Here is a 17734-nt window from a genome sequence, read left to right on the forward strand (position 1 = left end):
AAACATTTGTTTGGTTGCTTTTATTTACAATAATAATAAAACTAGAAATATTTTCCCCTATATTCTATGCTATATTCTGTCTATCCACTCCCGATCTACTGCAATGCAATGCATTGGACGGAGACGCGCAGCGCGTGCGTGATGAGGTGTGGAATGACGACACGGCGCATCAAAGGCACGAGAGATCGCCGAGGCTGATAGAGCCCGCCCCGAACCGAAACAGCAGCAACGACAGGGACAGGGACAGGTCGAGACGCTCCGAACCGACCGCAGACGCGCCAGTGCACCGAATCCTGCGAATAAAAGATGTTCCAGTTCAGCGGCAGGGTGCGCGGCGTTCCCGCGCTCGTCTCTCTGATTCTGGTGGCGTTGGCGGCGGCATCATCTGATCTGTTTGACAACCAACTGGGCGATATCAATTACTGCAAAAAGCAATGCCAGATGTCCATCAAAAACAAAAGCCCCGCCAAAGTAAGTGCCATGTACCAGATGCTTCAGCAGTTTATTGTAACGGCCTGTGTGGGAAAAAAAAATACATTTAATATTATTTGGCATTTACTAGTGGTTCATCGGAGCCGCAGCCATTTGCAAATGTTAATAAATAAAATCGTTTTGCAATTGAAAATTACTAAAGGCAACGTGCGAGATTAGGCTAAACCAAACCTTCATTTTGACACAAAACTGTTCTGCGCAAAGACACTGCGCAAAAATGGAGTATAATTTGGCAGCACCCCGAGCCAATTCTTAATCGATTCATGGATTTCTGTGTCCTAGTTTTTGGCACCGCATGGAAACGTTACTTTGTATCCACCAAGAACACAACAGGCCGAGAATGATGCTTTATGACGCATGGATTTTAACGGTCAATATGTAGACACAAGCGCTGTCTGGCCGGAACTGTCATTCGGATGCGTTTAAACGGCAACAAGCATTAAATGCGCCAAACGGAACGCGGCAATAGAATTCTCGCCGTGGATTCACATCTCCATTCAGTCCATTGTTTGATGATGGCCCGTAAAGCCTTATGTAAAGACGTGGGTTATATTTGCTCGATATCCGTGTGCGTCGTCATGCCTGCAATCGTTTAGATTTAAATATTCAGAAACTGAGATGGAATCCTTATTTCCCTGCAGCCTTTGCACAAGTGGAGGTTCCTCTGAAGGGATGAGAAAGGATGTGAACGATTCTAATTCTTTTCAACTCAAGTTGCTTTTACTGCCTTAAAAAACAATGAGATAATTTCAGATATCAACAGAACAGATATAACAAATAATATTGGAAAAGGTGTGTCAATAGACTTTGAATAACTTTAAAAGTGGACCTTTAACTGTAACATTCATTCATTCATTTTCATAAAATCCCACTGATGACACTGAAGTTAATAATTTAAAGCAGGATATACAGAAAGTAATTGCTTGCAATTCAATAACTGTTCTGACCGATTCAGATGTCTTTTTGATTTACTAAAAAGAAATGGCTCTTGAGGATAATTAGTTAAAAAAATTGGTACGTTTACACGACAACGATGTACTAAAAACACAGAAGTTTTTTCTTTGGGTTTTTCGCTTACAGATGATCAAAACGATCACGGTACACATGGATCTGCGAAAACGACTAAAAATGCTGTATTATGCCTCCAGGCCAGTAGTTGGCGATGTCACTTTGTAAAGAAACACTACGCGGCTATAGATTGAAAACGTAACGCACATCACGTCACCGTTTTCACAAATTCGTGTTTTTGTAGTTTACACAGTGACAATAACGGTATCGTTTTCAAAATCTTGCACTTTTAATCGTTTTTAAAAGTTTGCATTTTCAGGTCACCAAAATGCTGTTGTTGTGTAAATGAACGGCCAAATCGCATAAAACGTTTTCCATTTTAAGTTGAAAACTGTCATGTAAAAAGCCCCTCAGACTACAGTGGTCATGCTGTATGTTTTTGATTCACTAAAAAGATCCAGCACATAAGATTCATTCGTCTGGCAGTTTGGAAAAATAGAAACGAAGAAGCTTCGCACCCATATTCGTTTGTTTGTTTGTTTATTTATGAAAGTCTTCAAAGTGAATAAATCACTCTCTTTCAGGAGTGTCTCTCTGTTTTTTTAACGAATTACTTTGAATGTTTCGAGGACTCGCTCATGCCACAAATCAGTGCAACTTGTAAAAAGATTCACTGAACGAATCAGTGAACCAACCTTCTTTAGAGAACGGATTCAAATATTTGAGTCACAAAGATTAAATAAAATCCATACCTTGCATTCACCTCAGCAGTTAGCATCAACTGTGCAATACATTGTGTGTGTGTTTGTATGTATATATATATATATATATATATATATATATATATATATATATATATATATATATATATATATATATATATATATATATATAAAATTTGTTTTTTTGTTTGTTTTTTTGTTCAGCTCCCTGTAAATTCTGGAGTAACCTTTGATATTGTGGCTCACTGAAGGTCACTGCAGGGTCAGGTGACTCCTATAACTCTAAAAGTCATGAGTCAACCTTGCGTGGGTTTGAATCATCTCACTTTGCCCTTCCATCTTCAAACCTCAACCAGCGCTCTGCTATCGCCACCCACAATCAATCCTCCATTCTGACGTACTATTCAGAAAATCGTTGGCATGTCACATCTTGCATAATGATTTTGAGAATCTCAAGATGGATTTTGCATAAAAGGTCTTTGACAGCACCTCCATACATCTACAACGTCCCTGTGGATAAAAACATCGGAACATCAATTAAAGCGATTCTTGGAATTACATACAGTATATTACTGTACAAGGATTCATTCTGAATAAAGCTTTTACCTTGTCCCTACAGGACTCCATCATGAATGCCTGTCACCGTGGCTGTCGGCTCTACTCCATCTGCCAGTTCGTGAATGGAAATACAGGCATCAATACCAGCAAGGAAGAGTGCCAGGGAGGTACGACCTATTTTGATCAGTTTTGGGAACTAGCTGAATGTAGCAACGATATTAACTTAACTACACCGTTGGAACGTTCAGGTCATTCTTGTGAATTGGTTTGTTTTGACAGTTAGATTTAAAAACAAATGATTTACTGATTCAACTCCCTGCACTATGATTTGGACTCAGTTATGTACATTTTATGTTGTATTTATATAAATTTACCTGTGCAAGTTTGATATTAGCCGTGTTTCCATTACAGATTTGCGCAAAACTTTTGCGTTTTTTTTTATTTATTTATTTTTAAATATCGCTAAAAATCTATTGCGAAATGATGGCGTTTCCATTAACCGATGTTATGCGACTACAGCGTCATTTTTTCCTCTCGCGATAAGTCATTCCAAAAATCATGGCAACTGACGTTGGTAGGTTTATCACAGCCACATACCGCACTAGACATTATTATTATTATTAATGGATGGAAACGCAAGCTTGTTATCCAAGCATTAATGGCAAGGAAAGACCCTTACTTACAGCACATATGAGGTGTTTCTGGGTGTTTCTCACTCATTTCTGCTCCGAGGTCTTGATTGTGGCACCTCTATGAGGTTTAGAATCCAGTATTTCTGTAATTCTTTTGTCTTTTATGAATTTAATAAAGAACTCTATCTCGTATTATGTCCAAACACACCGCGCCTTCTAAGTCAGGTGACCTGTAAATGCGCAAAAACTGTTTCCATTGCAGTTTTGCAAAATATTCCTTTTTCGAATTGCCTGAAAAACCACCTCATGCGAGCGTGAAAACTTTTTTGCGATAAATGGGAGTTTTTGCGAAATTGAAGTGTTTCCATTGAGCGTATTTCCTATTCGCAATTTCAAATTGCGCAATTTGAAGGGTACGCGGCTATTGTCACTCTAATTGAGATTAATTTATTCAATCATTCATTTTGTGCTAGCAAAAATATGACAATGCTTAACTTATAAATTACATCATTGAATAGTTATTTTATTAATTTATAAGTAGCCTAACTTCAGCTTTTTGTTAGCAGCTTGTACGGTAGCTAACTATTTCAAATAACCTTTAGCTTGTAGCTTTCTAAGCTACAGTTTCAAATGACCTATTTAAAGATGCAGTCACATTAGTGAAATTTTACAGTTAAAAAAAGGTCCATTGTCAATAGCGTAGCAATGTATGAATCACCTTAAAGGGTTAGTTAACCCAAAAATTATCCCAAAATGTACTCCCCCTCAAGCCATCCTAGGTGTATATGACTTTCTTCATTCAGCCGAACACAATCGGAGTTATATGCAAAAAAAATATCCTGGCTCTTACAAGCTTTATAATGGAAGTGAATAGTAACCATCGTAAAAGTAATCCATACGACTCTAGGGGCTTAAAGGCGAGATCACATTAGCGAAAGTTCGCAGACAAAAAAGGTACATCGTCTATTGTCAGTAGTGAACCACAACTCGCACAGCGACAGAAGTCACTTTCAAACCAAGCAGTTTTCTATTGGTCAACGTGGCAAATTCGAATGACCAACTTGATCCAGTTGTGAAATCTGCATGGGGAAATTTTTCGCCCTAACTCAAAGTTCCTGATAGTGGGGATTCATATTGAAATGGCAAAAATTCACCAAACAATGGTAAATGTGACCGCACCTTAAGTCTAATTTTCTGACTGAAATCTCTTTCCAGTGCTTATAAGTTCAAACCTCACAGGAGGAATTGAACTCCGCTTAAGGACCAGTAAGATATATCAGACTGCTATATGCTAGTACTAAATTGAATCGTTTTAAATGCGTTCATGAACATTTGACATGGCTAATGTTCGAGAATGAAGCGCTGCATAGCCCAAGGACATATACTATAGAGTGTGCAGACAGGCTGATAGCACTCATTTTTATCTGGAGATGGTATTGTGTGCTAGTGGCAAACAGAGCTGTCTGTGGGAAGCTGCTAGGCATGAGGGAAGGTGTTTTATTAAAAATCAATCCTGTGCTTTCTGGAGCGGGCGGCTTTTGCTCAGATGTTTGTTGATATTGATGACTGCTTGACCGTGGGGAGGGTTGAATGGAGATGGAGACGCCTGACAGGTATCGTTTGTGTGTGTGTGTGTGTGTGTGTGTGCGCGCAGCATGCCAGGAGGCCTACAGTAAACTGCTGGAGCAGGAGGCGTGCAGCACAGGGTGTGCCAGCCAACCCGCTGAGCCGGAGATCAAACGGAGAAAGGTAAGACTCTCGGTTGTATCCTTTTGGGATCGCGCTGATGTTTTGACATCTCTATCAAATTGATCTCTCGGCTTGATCTCCGCAGCTCAAGGCTCTGACCAACCGGCCCAAGCCCATCTCTGTGATGGATGCCGTGTCCAGCTGGTGCAATGACATCGTCAGTTCCGCCCAGAGCTTCATTTCTTCCACCTGGACCTTCTACCTGCAGGCTGACGATGGGAAGGTCGTTGTGTTCCAGGTTAGTCCATCGGCGTTACTCTGCTCTTCTGAGTAGACTTGATGTTGTGGTTCTCAACTGGTTTTGCTAATTGGCCAAGATTGTACATTGGACCCTATTGTTTATTTAACAAAATTCAACAAAAATTTCCTGAAAATAGAAAATTTACATTTATTATTAGTATTTTTTGTGTGTTTTTTTATTGAAATTAAGTACTTAGAAATGACTTTTAGCACTTAAACTTGTTTCAGTTAGTTGCCAATGCACCACTTCTAATTTTCATTCATGTTTGTTTCTAATATTTCTATTTGATTTGATTTCAGTTAACAAAAATGATTTTTAATAGTATTCGTTTTAGTTAACAATAACAACACTGCAGTTTACACCTCAAAATAAAAATAAAGAAGGTAATTTTGGTATTGCTTTAAAATAATCTATACTTTTGAGTTTATGATAAATTATGATAAATTATGATAAATACATTTGCAACTTTGCAAAAACTGAGAAATAATATTTTGTTTTAATTTAAAAAATTTGTTTTGATGAAAGCAGGTATTTATTCAACAATTGTATTAATGATTAATAAGAAAATATTAAATAATGCATATTTGTCACTTAATGAAACATAATCCTGCAATGTATTACTACTATGTACTGTATATATACTAAATATTAATACTACTATTAATTAAACTCTTTCATAATATTTAAAACGCATTAATTAGTCAATGTTTAATTATTAACCTGACATAGACCCAATTCTTTCTAATGCTTTCTAAATGTCTTTGAATTTCAAGGGTTTCATGCTCTTGGCGTTCACAAAACTTGTGATAAACTTGCAACAGAATATCTGGGAAGCATTTTCTGCTCCATTTCAAATGTTTTGAGTTTTATTATTTGCATTTAGCACTGTTTTTTCCTACCAGATCAAACCTGTGACCCATTTTGGGTTGCAGCCCTCCAGTTGAGAACCACTGGTGTAGAAGATTCCTCTAGCGACTGTCATATGCTCTTGGTTTCAAGATCTGGTATGTTTTACAAAGGTTGCGGTCACATTAGTGCAGTATTGGGATCATATGAGCGCAGGGGACTGGTTCTTCAAAGATGTTTAATCAGAAACCTTATTCTCCCTGGAGGTCATCCAACTTTATCCATAGCCTAGCATGTTTTTTGTGAGTTCCCTGCTGTTTCTAAACCAACTACAATCATTAGACAACCTCAAAATGATTAGTTCTTCAAAAAAATCGCTAAGCTTCACTTCAAATTTCATCATTACAAGCTTTTTCAGTTTAGTCGCAGCCTTGATGATTGTGCATTTAACGGCCGTGACAGGAGAAGAGGCGAGAGAAAACCTCCACAGCCGTCCCGCGGCAGGCCTGGCCTGTATTTAGCGGTCAGCTGGAAGATGGCCAGCCCAAGTGAAGGACTGACACGGGCTAGAGATTGCACAGAGGGTGAAAACCCAAGGTTTAAGCGGTAGCATCTCGCTACCAAATCCTTTAAATCAAGCATATCATGCTTTTATTTCTTCACGTCTCGATTACTGCAATGTTCTGTATCTGGTTGCAAGTCAGTCTTCTCTGTCACGTCTTCGGAGAGTACAAAATGCGGCAGCAAGGTTGCTGACAAACACAAAAAAGAGAGATCATATATCCCCTACCCTGGCCTCATTATAAGGGCTACCAGTTCATTTTAGAATAAAGTACAAGGTACTTTTATATACTTTTAAAGCTCTGCATGGACTGGCACCAAAATATGTTTCTGAGCTTATACATTTTAGTTGCTCACAGAGATCCAAAATCAGCTGCTCCTTAAAATTCCTCGGTCACGCTTAAAAAGTAAAGGAGATCATGCTTTCTCAGTCGCTGCTCGTACGTTAAGGAATGGGTTACCAATTTTTACATGTTTAAAACTCGTCTTAAGACATATTTGTTTGATGAGGACTTTGATTTGATGTTTATATTATTATTATTTTTCATTTTTATATTGTATTATTTTACTGTGTTTTTTTTAAGGTGCTTTATAAATAAACTTTGATTTGATATGGAATTAGAACTTTGTAGAAATAGGGAGACTCAATTTCTGGAGGAAGTGGAGCACTAATGATGGGCTTTTTGCCTCGGGCGTCTAAACAGAGAAATGAAAACAGATTGTTTTTCAACAGACCTGCTGTGGTGTGCATTTGGCCCGGATGATGCCGTTTTCACAGCTACGCGAACCACCGCACAACTGGAATATAAATAGCACGGCATGAAAACAGAACTTTGGGTGTGCTGGATTTTGAAAGTTGAGATTTATGTTATAATCTGTTTGATTTTTGGGAGGAACTAATAAAACGTATCTTCGAAGAGAGATCTGGAGGGAATTCTTGCACTTCAGAAAGAGCTTCCCACAGCACTACACACATTTCGTTTGAAAAAATGTCGAAAAAATCCAATCACTAGTAAAAGCATTGGTATAAAGCAAATGTAAAATTCTATATGAACCTGCTTATTCGGCTCTTTGAATTGATGTCTGAGGTTCTCCGGTGGAAGTTCTTCCAGCGCTCCGTGACTTCTCTGAAACTTTTCGGAATATCTGTTATGGTTGAATAGTTTTCATTTGAACATTTGCAAGAATACATCAACAGCCAAATAAAACCATAACCAGTATTTTTAGGCACATTTCTTCTGAACTATTCAAGAACAGGCAATGTGTTTGCGAATTGGAGTAGCACTATGCTATTTTTTGGACAGTTTCTTAAAGGAATTCTGTACAAGTTAAGCTCAATCAACAGAATTTCTCTCTCTTCCTTTTTCTTTTAAAAAAGCAACAATTGAGGTTATATTGAGGCACTTACGATGGAAGTGAATGGGGCTAGTTTGTAGAATATTTTAAAAGCAGAAATGTGACCCTGGATCACAAAACCAAAAATTGAGATTTATACATCATCTGAAAGCTGAATAAATAAGCTTTCCATTGATGAATGGTTTGTTAGGATAGGACAATATTTGGCCGAGATACAACTGTTGAAAATCTGGAATCTGAGGGTGCAAAAAACACTGAGAAAATCTCCTTTAAAGTTGTCCATTTATGTTCGCGATTCTGCTGCATTCACTCACAAAAATAAATGTTTTATATATTTACGGTAGGAAATTTACAAAATATGTTCATGGAACATGATCTTTAATTAATATCCCAATGATTTTTGGCATAAAATAAAAATCTATAATTTTGACCTATACAATGTATTGTTGGCTATTGCCACAAATATACCCATCCGACTTGTCCAGGGTCACAAATGTGAAGCTTATCATTTTTTTAAATAATACACAAGATTTAAGAGAAGAATTAGTCATTTTAGGGTTTATAAGTAAAACTTAATGAACTTTATAGAAAAAGAGTTTTTTTACGTTTTGTGGCGAGTATTGAAATGCATTTTAACATTTACAGATTGTCCCACCAACCTTATCTTAATGTAACCCAGATATTAGCATTTGTATTAAATTCCTCAGATCTACACTATGATCTGCAGCCTAGATTCACATCAGTATCAAGCCGACATTTGACATTGGTTATACTGCAGTCTGGGCTTAATGTTTGTCCGTTCTGTCCAGGGTTTTGATGAGGTAATCAACAGGAATCAGACTATTTCCTCTGAGCTGAAGGGTAAACACGACTTGTTCGCCGAATAGCCACTGATTGGTGCAATGGATTTTTGTTTGGACGGAGGTCGGCCATCTTGTTTAAATTCTGTGCTAGTTCAGCATGGACGGCCGCTACATGCGAAAAGACAAGTTTGGAGAAAGCAAGCAAATTCCTAATAAGGGAAATGGGATTGTTTACTATGAAGTCAACAATCTCTGCCTCGTCTTCTTGGCAGTCTCGTAAGCTGCATTGATCACCTATGGCGAGTTCTGCGGTAATGCGTGACAGATGCACATCAGACCGCTTTCACTAATGGCAAGATTCCATTGGTCTGTGGCCAGTCAACATTAACTTCCTCAGATGTTCATTTTTCCCCCTTTGATTCTCATCCCTTGCGGACATCTGGATTCAATAGTTTTGACAGCATCCCTTTCAATTAACGCAACTGCGAGGCTCAAGCTTTTTGCAGAGATAAATTGCCCATACTATGTTGCATTTCATGACTTCATGTCTGTTTATGTAAAGAATTAGTTCGCCATACGTATAAAAATTCAGTGCTCACCTTCATGTTGTTAAAAATCCAAATGACGTTCTTTCCTCTGTGGAATAATGTCAAAGACATTATTATTTACATATGAGTATATAAAACAATTCTTTTGGAGCCCGTAATCTTTTCAGTGAATTGGTTGATCCTGTTCACAAAACCAATCTTGGGAACGTTTCCCAAAAGCGATGTTAGCCAACTATGATCACAAATTCTGATACTGATTTCCAAAACCATAGTTCCAACGAACACCGAAAAGCTCTCGACTTGTGGTTAGAAGCCGTTTCTTGTTAAATTGAGGTAGGGATGCACCAATATGAACATTTGGGCGTTATCGATAACCGATCATTCTTTATATTTGAAAGCCGATAACCGATATATTGGCCGATAAATCTAAATCCAAATTTTTATATTTCTGAGAGCCTGATTACAAAAACAAAAGTCTCACCATTAAAAGCCATGTGCCAAGCACACAATTATAATATTCTTATTATAATTTTATGTAGCCTATATGATGCCTATATTAACTGTATTTTCCTTTTTTGAAGTGATTACAATCATATTTCAAGTAATTCAAAACCATCATGGCGAACAGAGCGCATCTGAAGTGTCTCAGCTGAAGGAAATAATCCATTATTTATCGGCTATAATACATCGGGCCGATACCGATATGGTGGCAGATATATTGTGCGTCCATTACCATTATATGAGGCGGTTTAGCTCTTAAGAAAAATATGCAACATGTTTTAAACAGATGTGTGACAAAGTTACTACAAAGCTTATTTAATTTCTCCAACAATGCAATGTACTATGGTTGTTAAACAGCAAGCCATGCCATTGTACGGGAAGCACACCCTTGAATGATTTATTCATTCATCTGACTGATTCAGTTCTCGAAATCAATATAGTGCTCAAGTCATATGGGGATTTTATGATACTTTTACCCTTTTGAAGCCTGAATGCTTCATTCCCTATAATTCCTGTAATTCACTGTAATTGCATAAAAAAGAATACAGAAAACAGACTTCAGATTTTCTCCCCACAAAAGAAAGTCATATGGCTTTAGAACAGCATGAGGGTGAGTAAATGATGACAAGATTTCCATTTTGTCTGAACTATTCCTTTAATCTTTAGAAATTAGGATTGGACACACCAGTCATTTTATACATATGTAAAAAGTACAATTCCAATGTACCCCTTCTGCCTCCAGTTAAAGACTATTAGACTATAGAAATAACACGACACTCCAAACAGTTCCTCACGTCTACCGCGACTCTGACATGAAAAATCATGTGTTTCCCTCTCTGTGGTAATTTTGGAGATTCATATGAGCCTCCCTGGAGAGGTTATCTCAGAGGTCCGCTCTGCTGAGCCCGTTTTAGAAGAATTCAGTGGAAGAGAGCAAAAATCTCTCTTTAATAAGATCTCAAGGGGCTACTAAAGAAGCATAGTCTTAAAGAACATGTGCTAATTTACACATACAGGGCGAGATGGAGGGGCAGAAAGGAACACGTCCAGTCGTAGACTGAGACAGATTTCAAATCCACATCTTTGGGATCATGTTTGAAAGTGGCCTCTTAAAAGCTCTTATTCAAGTCAAGCCGTCCCCTTGCTCTCGTCAGAGTTGCCGTCTAGTGCTCGGTTTGACCAGCATGGTTTAGCGCGGCCATGTAATTGACGGTGGAAAGAGAAACTTCGTTTACGTGGTGCTCCAGCGTGGTTTCTCGAACTGGAAGCAGCTGAGAATAGCTTTTAAAGACTCTTGATGGCATCAAGCAAACCCGAAATGTCGACTTGACCGTCTTACACCAAGTTCTTACCAGGTGCAACGTGACAACAGTCAAGTGGGAAGTAGTTTGTCTCTGAAAGTACAAATTATGTGCAAATGACACAACCATATTCCGTGATATTCAGAGGCATTATATGTTGAGCGGGATTGGACCAATCAGATTCCACTGTGGACGGGGCTACCAAGTGCAATGCAAACAAAAAAGGAAACCAAGTAAATGTATATATCCCTGTGTGCTACTTGTCAATGCTGGTGAGAACACAGTTGTAGATTATAATATTTAAAATGTATTTAATTTTTTTATATATATATATATATATATATATATATATATATATATATATATATATATATATATATATATATATATATATATAAACAATTTATTTAACTGGTTGCAGTTAAACCATATAAACAGGAACCACCCAGTTCCATAAAATGTCAGGTCTTTCTTTTTTCAAAGTTTGCCTTTTGGGAATCTATTTTTGCCAATTCTAGCTGTCCACTTGATACAGGCCCATGCAGGAGCTGCACTAGCAGTTTTTGAAACGTGCCCTCTACATCATCATATTTAACTGTGCTATTCATCATCTGTATGTTTGTAATTTTTTTTTAACTGCTTTGCCAGCCTGTGCATGATTGTGTTGAAAACCTCACCACAACATAACGGTCCCGAACCCAACCGTTTCATTCAGAAGCCTTTCTGCTGAGTAAATCCCATAATACCGTTTCCTGCCCTTGACAGTGTGTTTGTTGATTCTCCCAGAGCCAGCCAGAGATCGAGTACTCCTTGCCTGAGTTACAAGCCCCGCGCTCCAACGTGGTTGACAAACCCTGGCCCCAAGTCAACTCCCACACACAGCGGCCACACACTGGTAAGAGTGACCGCTTTCACCCCAGAAGGCTGCTGACAGCTTTCCTTTTTCCTCTGAAAGCTCATTTAAGCGGAGCCAAGGACCAGAGCTTGAGCTTTGACTGTCATTTGCGACACATCCTGTGCAGCGCCGCTGTAGTTTGTCCGGAGCTTGAGGGTCATAAAATCAATGTCCGCATGCTGAAAGTGCTGCCTCTGCATCCTTCCAGGTGGGAGGTCACATGGGGAGAGGAATGCGGCAAAACCTGGGGTGAAAGGAAAGCATGTCAGCCAGCATGTCGAGGATCCAGCTGCTGAGCACGACTTCCTGGGCTGCATGTCAAGGTGGGTGTCAGAGGGGCTTTTATCAATCCAGCAGTTGCATTTTGGTAATAGCTTGGTTATGTCACAGTAAAATGTTTTAATAATGTTTATATGTATGTGTGTGTGTGTATATATATATATATATATATATATATACATATATTATCATTATTATTGTATGTATTAAAAGTATGTATATTTTAAATGTACATTATTTTTAGTGGAAGAATTATTTTTTTACATTATTTTTACATTTAATTTATATATTTTAATGTATTTTACACAGATTATTTATATTGTATACATATATAAATAATTTGTACAAAATATATATTCATATATAAACTATTATATATAATATATATATATACTTTGTGTATGTATATTTTTCATTTATATACTTTTATAAATGCAATTTATATAATTAAATCATTAATAATTAAATTGTATATACACACACATATATATGTATGTGTATATGTGTGTGTATCTTGTTGTGGAAATAATTCTATTCGAAAAGTGAGGAGGAAGGAGACAAGTGGAACCTTTGAAAAGTCAAAGTATCAAAATGTTTTATTTCTTGCAAGAAATTGGCAATTCACATACAGAGAGAATCTGATATGAGAAGGGCAAGGGTTAGTTCCCTTTGCCAAGGTTATATACCCCTAACACATCCTGGGTAGGCTCTGTCTGTCTCAAAAGATCGCCTTGGTTACCTTAAAAGGAAACGTCTTTGTTCAAGATCTCTTGTCCAACATAAATTCTATCTAGACAGAACAATACCATGTCTGCAAAAGTTTCCTGTTTTTAGCTGCTGCTCAAGTTCACACATTTTGCCTATCTTTAGTTCGATCAAAGCTGCGCACATATTTTTCACACTTGAAGTACACAAAAGGCCTCAAGGTCACTTGGAGTACACATAGTCTCTTAGCCTTCTATAACCCAGAACATTTTGTTCCTGCAAGCTTATCTTAACTTATGCATTTCTAAAAGCTTGGCTACATATCTTTAATAATGTGCTTTAGCTTATATGATTATATTTCTTTAAATGCTTATGAGTAAAAATAAATGTTCAATGTTAATACAAGTTGTACACATCTAGAAGTAAAAACACATCTAAAAGTAAAAGAACACATCTAAATGTAAAATTTCCATAACAATCTTTACAAGTTAAAAATAAATATGTAAATACATTTATTTACATATTTAAATTGATATATTTATATTAATATATTTAAATATACTTTTAATTTTTATATTTTACATTTTTAATGTTATTTTATATATATATATATATATATATATATATATATATATATATATATATATATATATATATATTAGGGCTGTCAAAAGATTAATCGCGATTAATCGCATCCAAAATAAAAGTACATAATATATGTGTGTGTGCTGTGTATAATTAAATTTGTATATATAAATACACACATGCTTGTATATATTTAAGAAAAATGTGTAATTTATATATATAAAAAAAAATATTTATATATAATATAAATTATATATAAATATATACAGTATATGTATGCAAATATTTCTTAAATATATACATGCATGTGTGTGTATTTATATATATATATATATATATATATATATATATATACAAAATAATTATACACAGTACACACACATATATTATGTAAACACAAACTTTTATTTTGGATGCGATTAATCTTTTGACAGCCCTAATATATATATATATATATATATATATATATACACACACACACACACACACACACACACACACACTTTTTAGTATATAAAAAATCCTTGATACACTCTTAAACAGATTTTTTAACATAATCTGAGTTTTTTTAAGTGTTGTAATGTCTTAACGGATGTATACATCGGTGTGTAACTTCTTACCCCTTCTGTCCCCTAGGCGCTCAGGACTGCCGCGTTGGATTTTAGCCGCGTGCCTCTTCCTGTCCATCATGGTGATGCTGTGGCTGAGCTGTGCCAGTCTTGTCACGGCACCCGAGCAGCACATCAAGACTCAGGTACCTGTTCATTCATCAAACACACACACTACCAGTAAAATATAAGGCAGCCGATGTGAGAGCATCTCTTTAAATAGAAAAGTTGGAGCAAATAGTGAAAGAAAAGCAGCCAACAAGTATCCAGCGCACATGGGAACTCCTTCAAGACTGTGGCTACTATAAAGTACTTTAATATATGTTTTGAATACAAAAATTAAATGTCAATAATCAATGTTATACTTCCAGCTTAGCATCAATGGAGATAAAGAGTTCATGGATGACACCCAGAAGGTGAACCCCTACCACTTGACGCCAGTGATCGCGATGACAATCGGCCAATCGGAGGAGATCAAGGAGGCGGGGCCGCTCCCGGTCAAGGTCGACCTCAGCAAAACATCTCTTTAAAAGCACAGAAGAGGTCGATACTTTGAAGACTAGGGTTTAACTCATCTCCAGAGCTATTTCTCGCAATTTAAGGGAAAGTTGCATTGTTTTTCTAAAAAAAAAAAAAAAATGCATGACGCCATTTATTATATCGTTTACGACGTACGTCCTGTCTGAATACTAGTCTCCTCACTGAATTCTCGAAACCTCATGGAATCGTAGTATAGGTGCTTGTTCACATAATGTACTAACGCATTGTTGACGAATATATACATACACTAGTAATGTTTGAGCTCACAAACAACTTTGCAGCAAGTTTCTTATTGCTGTTGTGATACGTTCTTATGAAATTCTTGAAAAACGCACTGTATAAACACAGGGGGCTCAGATGCTAGATTATGCCAGAACCTCAAAAGAAGAGCAGGGTTATTTGTCAAGCTCTGGCCAGCGTTTAGATACTCCGATGAACATTTAGTTCAGCGATGAATACTTTCAAAGCGCCGGTCCCTGTTATTAATTAGCGCGGCATTTAAACGGGAAGAGAAGCTTTGAAGGTGATCCGTTGGAGAGTCGCACTCGTAGATTCTAATTTTCACGTGAAACGAGCAAAAGAAAAACCGAATGCAGCCAATTAGTGAATGATCTGGTTTCGTAACGATGTTTACAAAACATGAATGCGTCCTTTGAACTGATGTGTAATCAAACTGACAAGGACTCTTAATTTACTTTACAGATTGTGAATGCCTGTAATTTGAAGGGTTAAATTAGGATTTTGTTCAATTGTACAGGTAAATAAAAAAACTGGTTATTTTGTACGCAGGCAGGTATTTTGAGGGCGATTATCATTTGCATAGTTATGCATCCATACTAAGCCTGACTAAACTACTCGCATTCATGTCAAAAAAGCATGATGTGTATTTATTTATTTATGTATTTATTCAAAGCTTAAAGCAACAGCTTATAACGCCTGTAGTTTTTCATCTCTCGTTTAGCTCATGGATTTTATGATGCGCAATTGTAAATTTATTCCCAATGTAAACTGTTGTAGAGAGAAAAACGCTTGCTGTTCAGCCCGAATGCGAATTGTATTATTCCAATGCCTTTCCCCTTACATTCTCCATCTCTGCCTGGCCTATTGGGAAAACCGGTGGGGGGTGGAGTTGGGGGCGGGGTTTTGAATGAATAACACCAGGCTTTGACAAATATCTTTTGTAAACTAGGCTGTAGAATTGAGGAGTTTTCATGGCACTATTTGTCTTGTGCTGCTATTTTTCCCCATTTATGCCCAGCCACAGTGCATGCTAGTACGCTATGAGACATTGAATATATCGTCCCATCTATTTTGGAAACAAACTGCTGTATGCTTGTGTGATCTTTGTGTTTTTGCTTAATGTTCAGTAGGCATTGTAATTATGACCATAGATTACTAAGTCAAGAGGTGCGATACCTTAATAAGCCATTTAATATCTACTGGTTCATCGTTACTGTATGAAATACAAGTCAGTAATATCTTTTTCTCTCTTTTGAACAGTTTCCCATACGATACGCCATAATATTGGACAAATAAAGTGTTTTCATGTTGTAATTAATCTGGTGTGGGTCAAGATCCTGTTCAAATTGATCTCAAATAAATTGACAATATTAAAATAACTTCAACCAAAGCTAAAGTTTAACTAAATGTTTCATCATACATCTTTAGATGAAAATCTATTTTCGTTGTGGAAATATAGTACTATATGCATGTTATTATAGGCCAGGTGATATTAGATAACGTAATTATAACAATTTTAGTGACTACATATTGCAAGAAAAAGTGTTTGACTTTCCCAATCCACTGCAACCAGATACTGTCATTCATTCAACTCATCTGCACTAGTGAAATTTAATTGTAATTATACATCTTACACCACACGGGGGCGCTAGAGAGCTAGAGGTTACTTCAAAATTAATGGCTGTGGATTATAACTGGCATCACATGGAGCAAAAGTGTACATTCCCACTACGGTCACTAGATAGCGCACTTTCACATAGAGGTTAGTGTAGACGCCTGGGGGTTCCTTTATTACATGCACACAGATGTATTTTAAATTAATCACTGGTTGTATACCCTCAATTTCACCCCGGCATAATGTATATAGTGTCAAACCCCATTTATGACACATTACGACTCTGCTTCTCAGATGTTTATGACTTTTACAGCACAAAAAGCTACTGCATCTCTTACCTTTTGCAGGTATTTTTCAAAACCAAACCACCTGTGCTGTGAAGCAGGTGCAAACCTGTGAAGGTCAGCGAGATGTCCAGCAGACTGTTCTTCAAAAATAACTTCCTTGAGATTTAACACCCTGTGTCACACACACACTTCTTGTGCCCATCGGCTGTGATAGAACGTTTCCCACCTGGCGCTATGGATCCTCATAATACAAGTCGTCTGTGTATTGATGATGAAATACAACAGATATGAATAAGTGCATTATATGGTAAGTGAGGTATACCGCGGAGAGATTACTGTTGATGTTTATTTTGCGTTAATGACTAGCTGACGGCACTTTATCCCATATATTACACGGCTACTGACATCATAATTAAATAGGCTACTATTACATTACATATTGAATTGAATTTAAATATTATAATCTTACCTCCACAAAGAATACAAATCGATAAACACGATAATTGCGCTAGTCGAGTCCGCGTGATTGCGCCGATATACGTTGTCATGGACGACAGCGAATATTTGGAGTGCCCAATCAGAATCAAGAATTGTAGAGAGCCGTGTATCATATAAATACGATCCGTTCTTTTTGTCTAGAACATGGATGCAAGTCAATGCAT

General features: G+C 37.1%; 1 protein-coding gene across 1 annotated transcript; it reads left to right on the top strand.

Annotated features, from left to right (window-relative positions):
- Nucleotides 1-187: 187 nt before the first annotated feature.
- tmem59l (transmembrane protein 59-like) lies at nt 188-16488 on the top strand. Its single transcript, XM_084117553.1, has 8 exons — nt 188-471; nt 2842-2947; nt 5067-5161; nt 5247-5399; nt 12105-12213; nt 12422-12536; nt 14419-14536; nt 14762-16488. The coding sequence occupies exons 1-8, from the start codon at nt 307-309 to the stop codon at nt 14918-14920; spliced, it is 1020 nt and encodes a 339-aa protein (XP_083973679.1). The 5' UTR covers nt 188-306; the 3' UTR covers nt 14921-16488.
- Nucleotides 16489-17734: the final 1246 nt, after the last annotated feature.

Source organism: Abramis brama, assembly GCF_963993115.1.
Source record: "Abramis brama genome assembly, chromosome: 6".
Taxonomy (NCBI): domain Eukaryota; kingdom Metazoa; phylum Chordata; class Actinopteri; order Cypriniformes; family Leuciscidae; genus Abramis; species Abramis brama.

Excerpts from the sequence above, each read along its gene's own strand:
- tmem59l (XM_084117553.1), top strand. The coding sequence starts at position 307 with ATGTTCCAGTTCAGCGGCAGGGTGCGCGGCGTTCCCGCGCTCGTCTCT. Across the intron at positions 5,400-12,104 it reads GGAAGGTCGTTGTGTTCCAG|AGCCAGCCAGAGATCGAGTA; the intron begins GTTAGTCCATCG and ends TGATTCTCCCAG. Across the intron at positions 14,537-14,761 it reads AGCAGCACATCAAGACTCAG|CTTAGCATCAATGGAGATAA; the intron begins GTACCTGTTCAT and ends TTATACTTCCAG.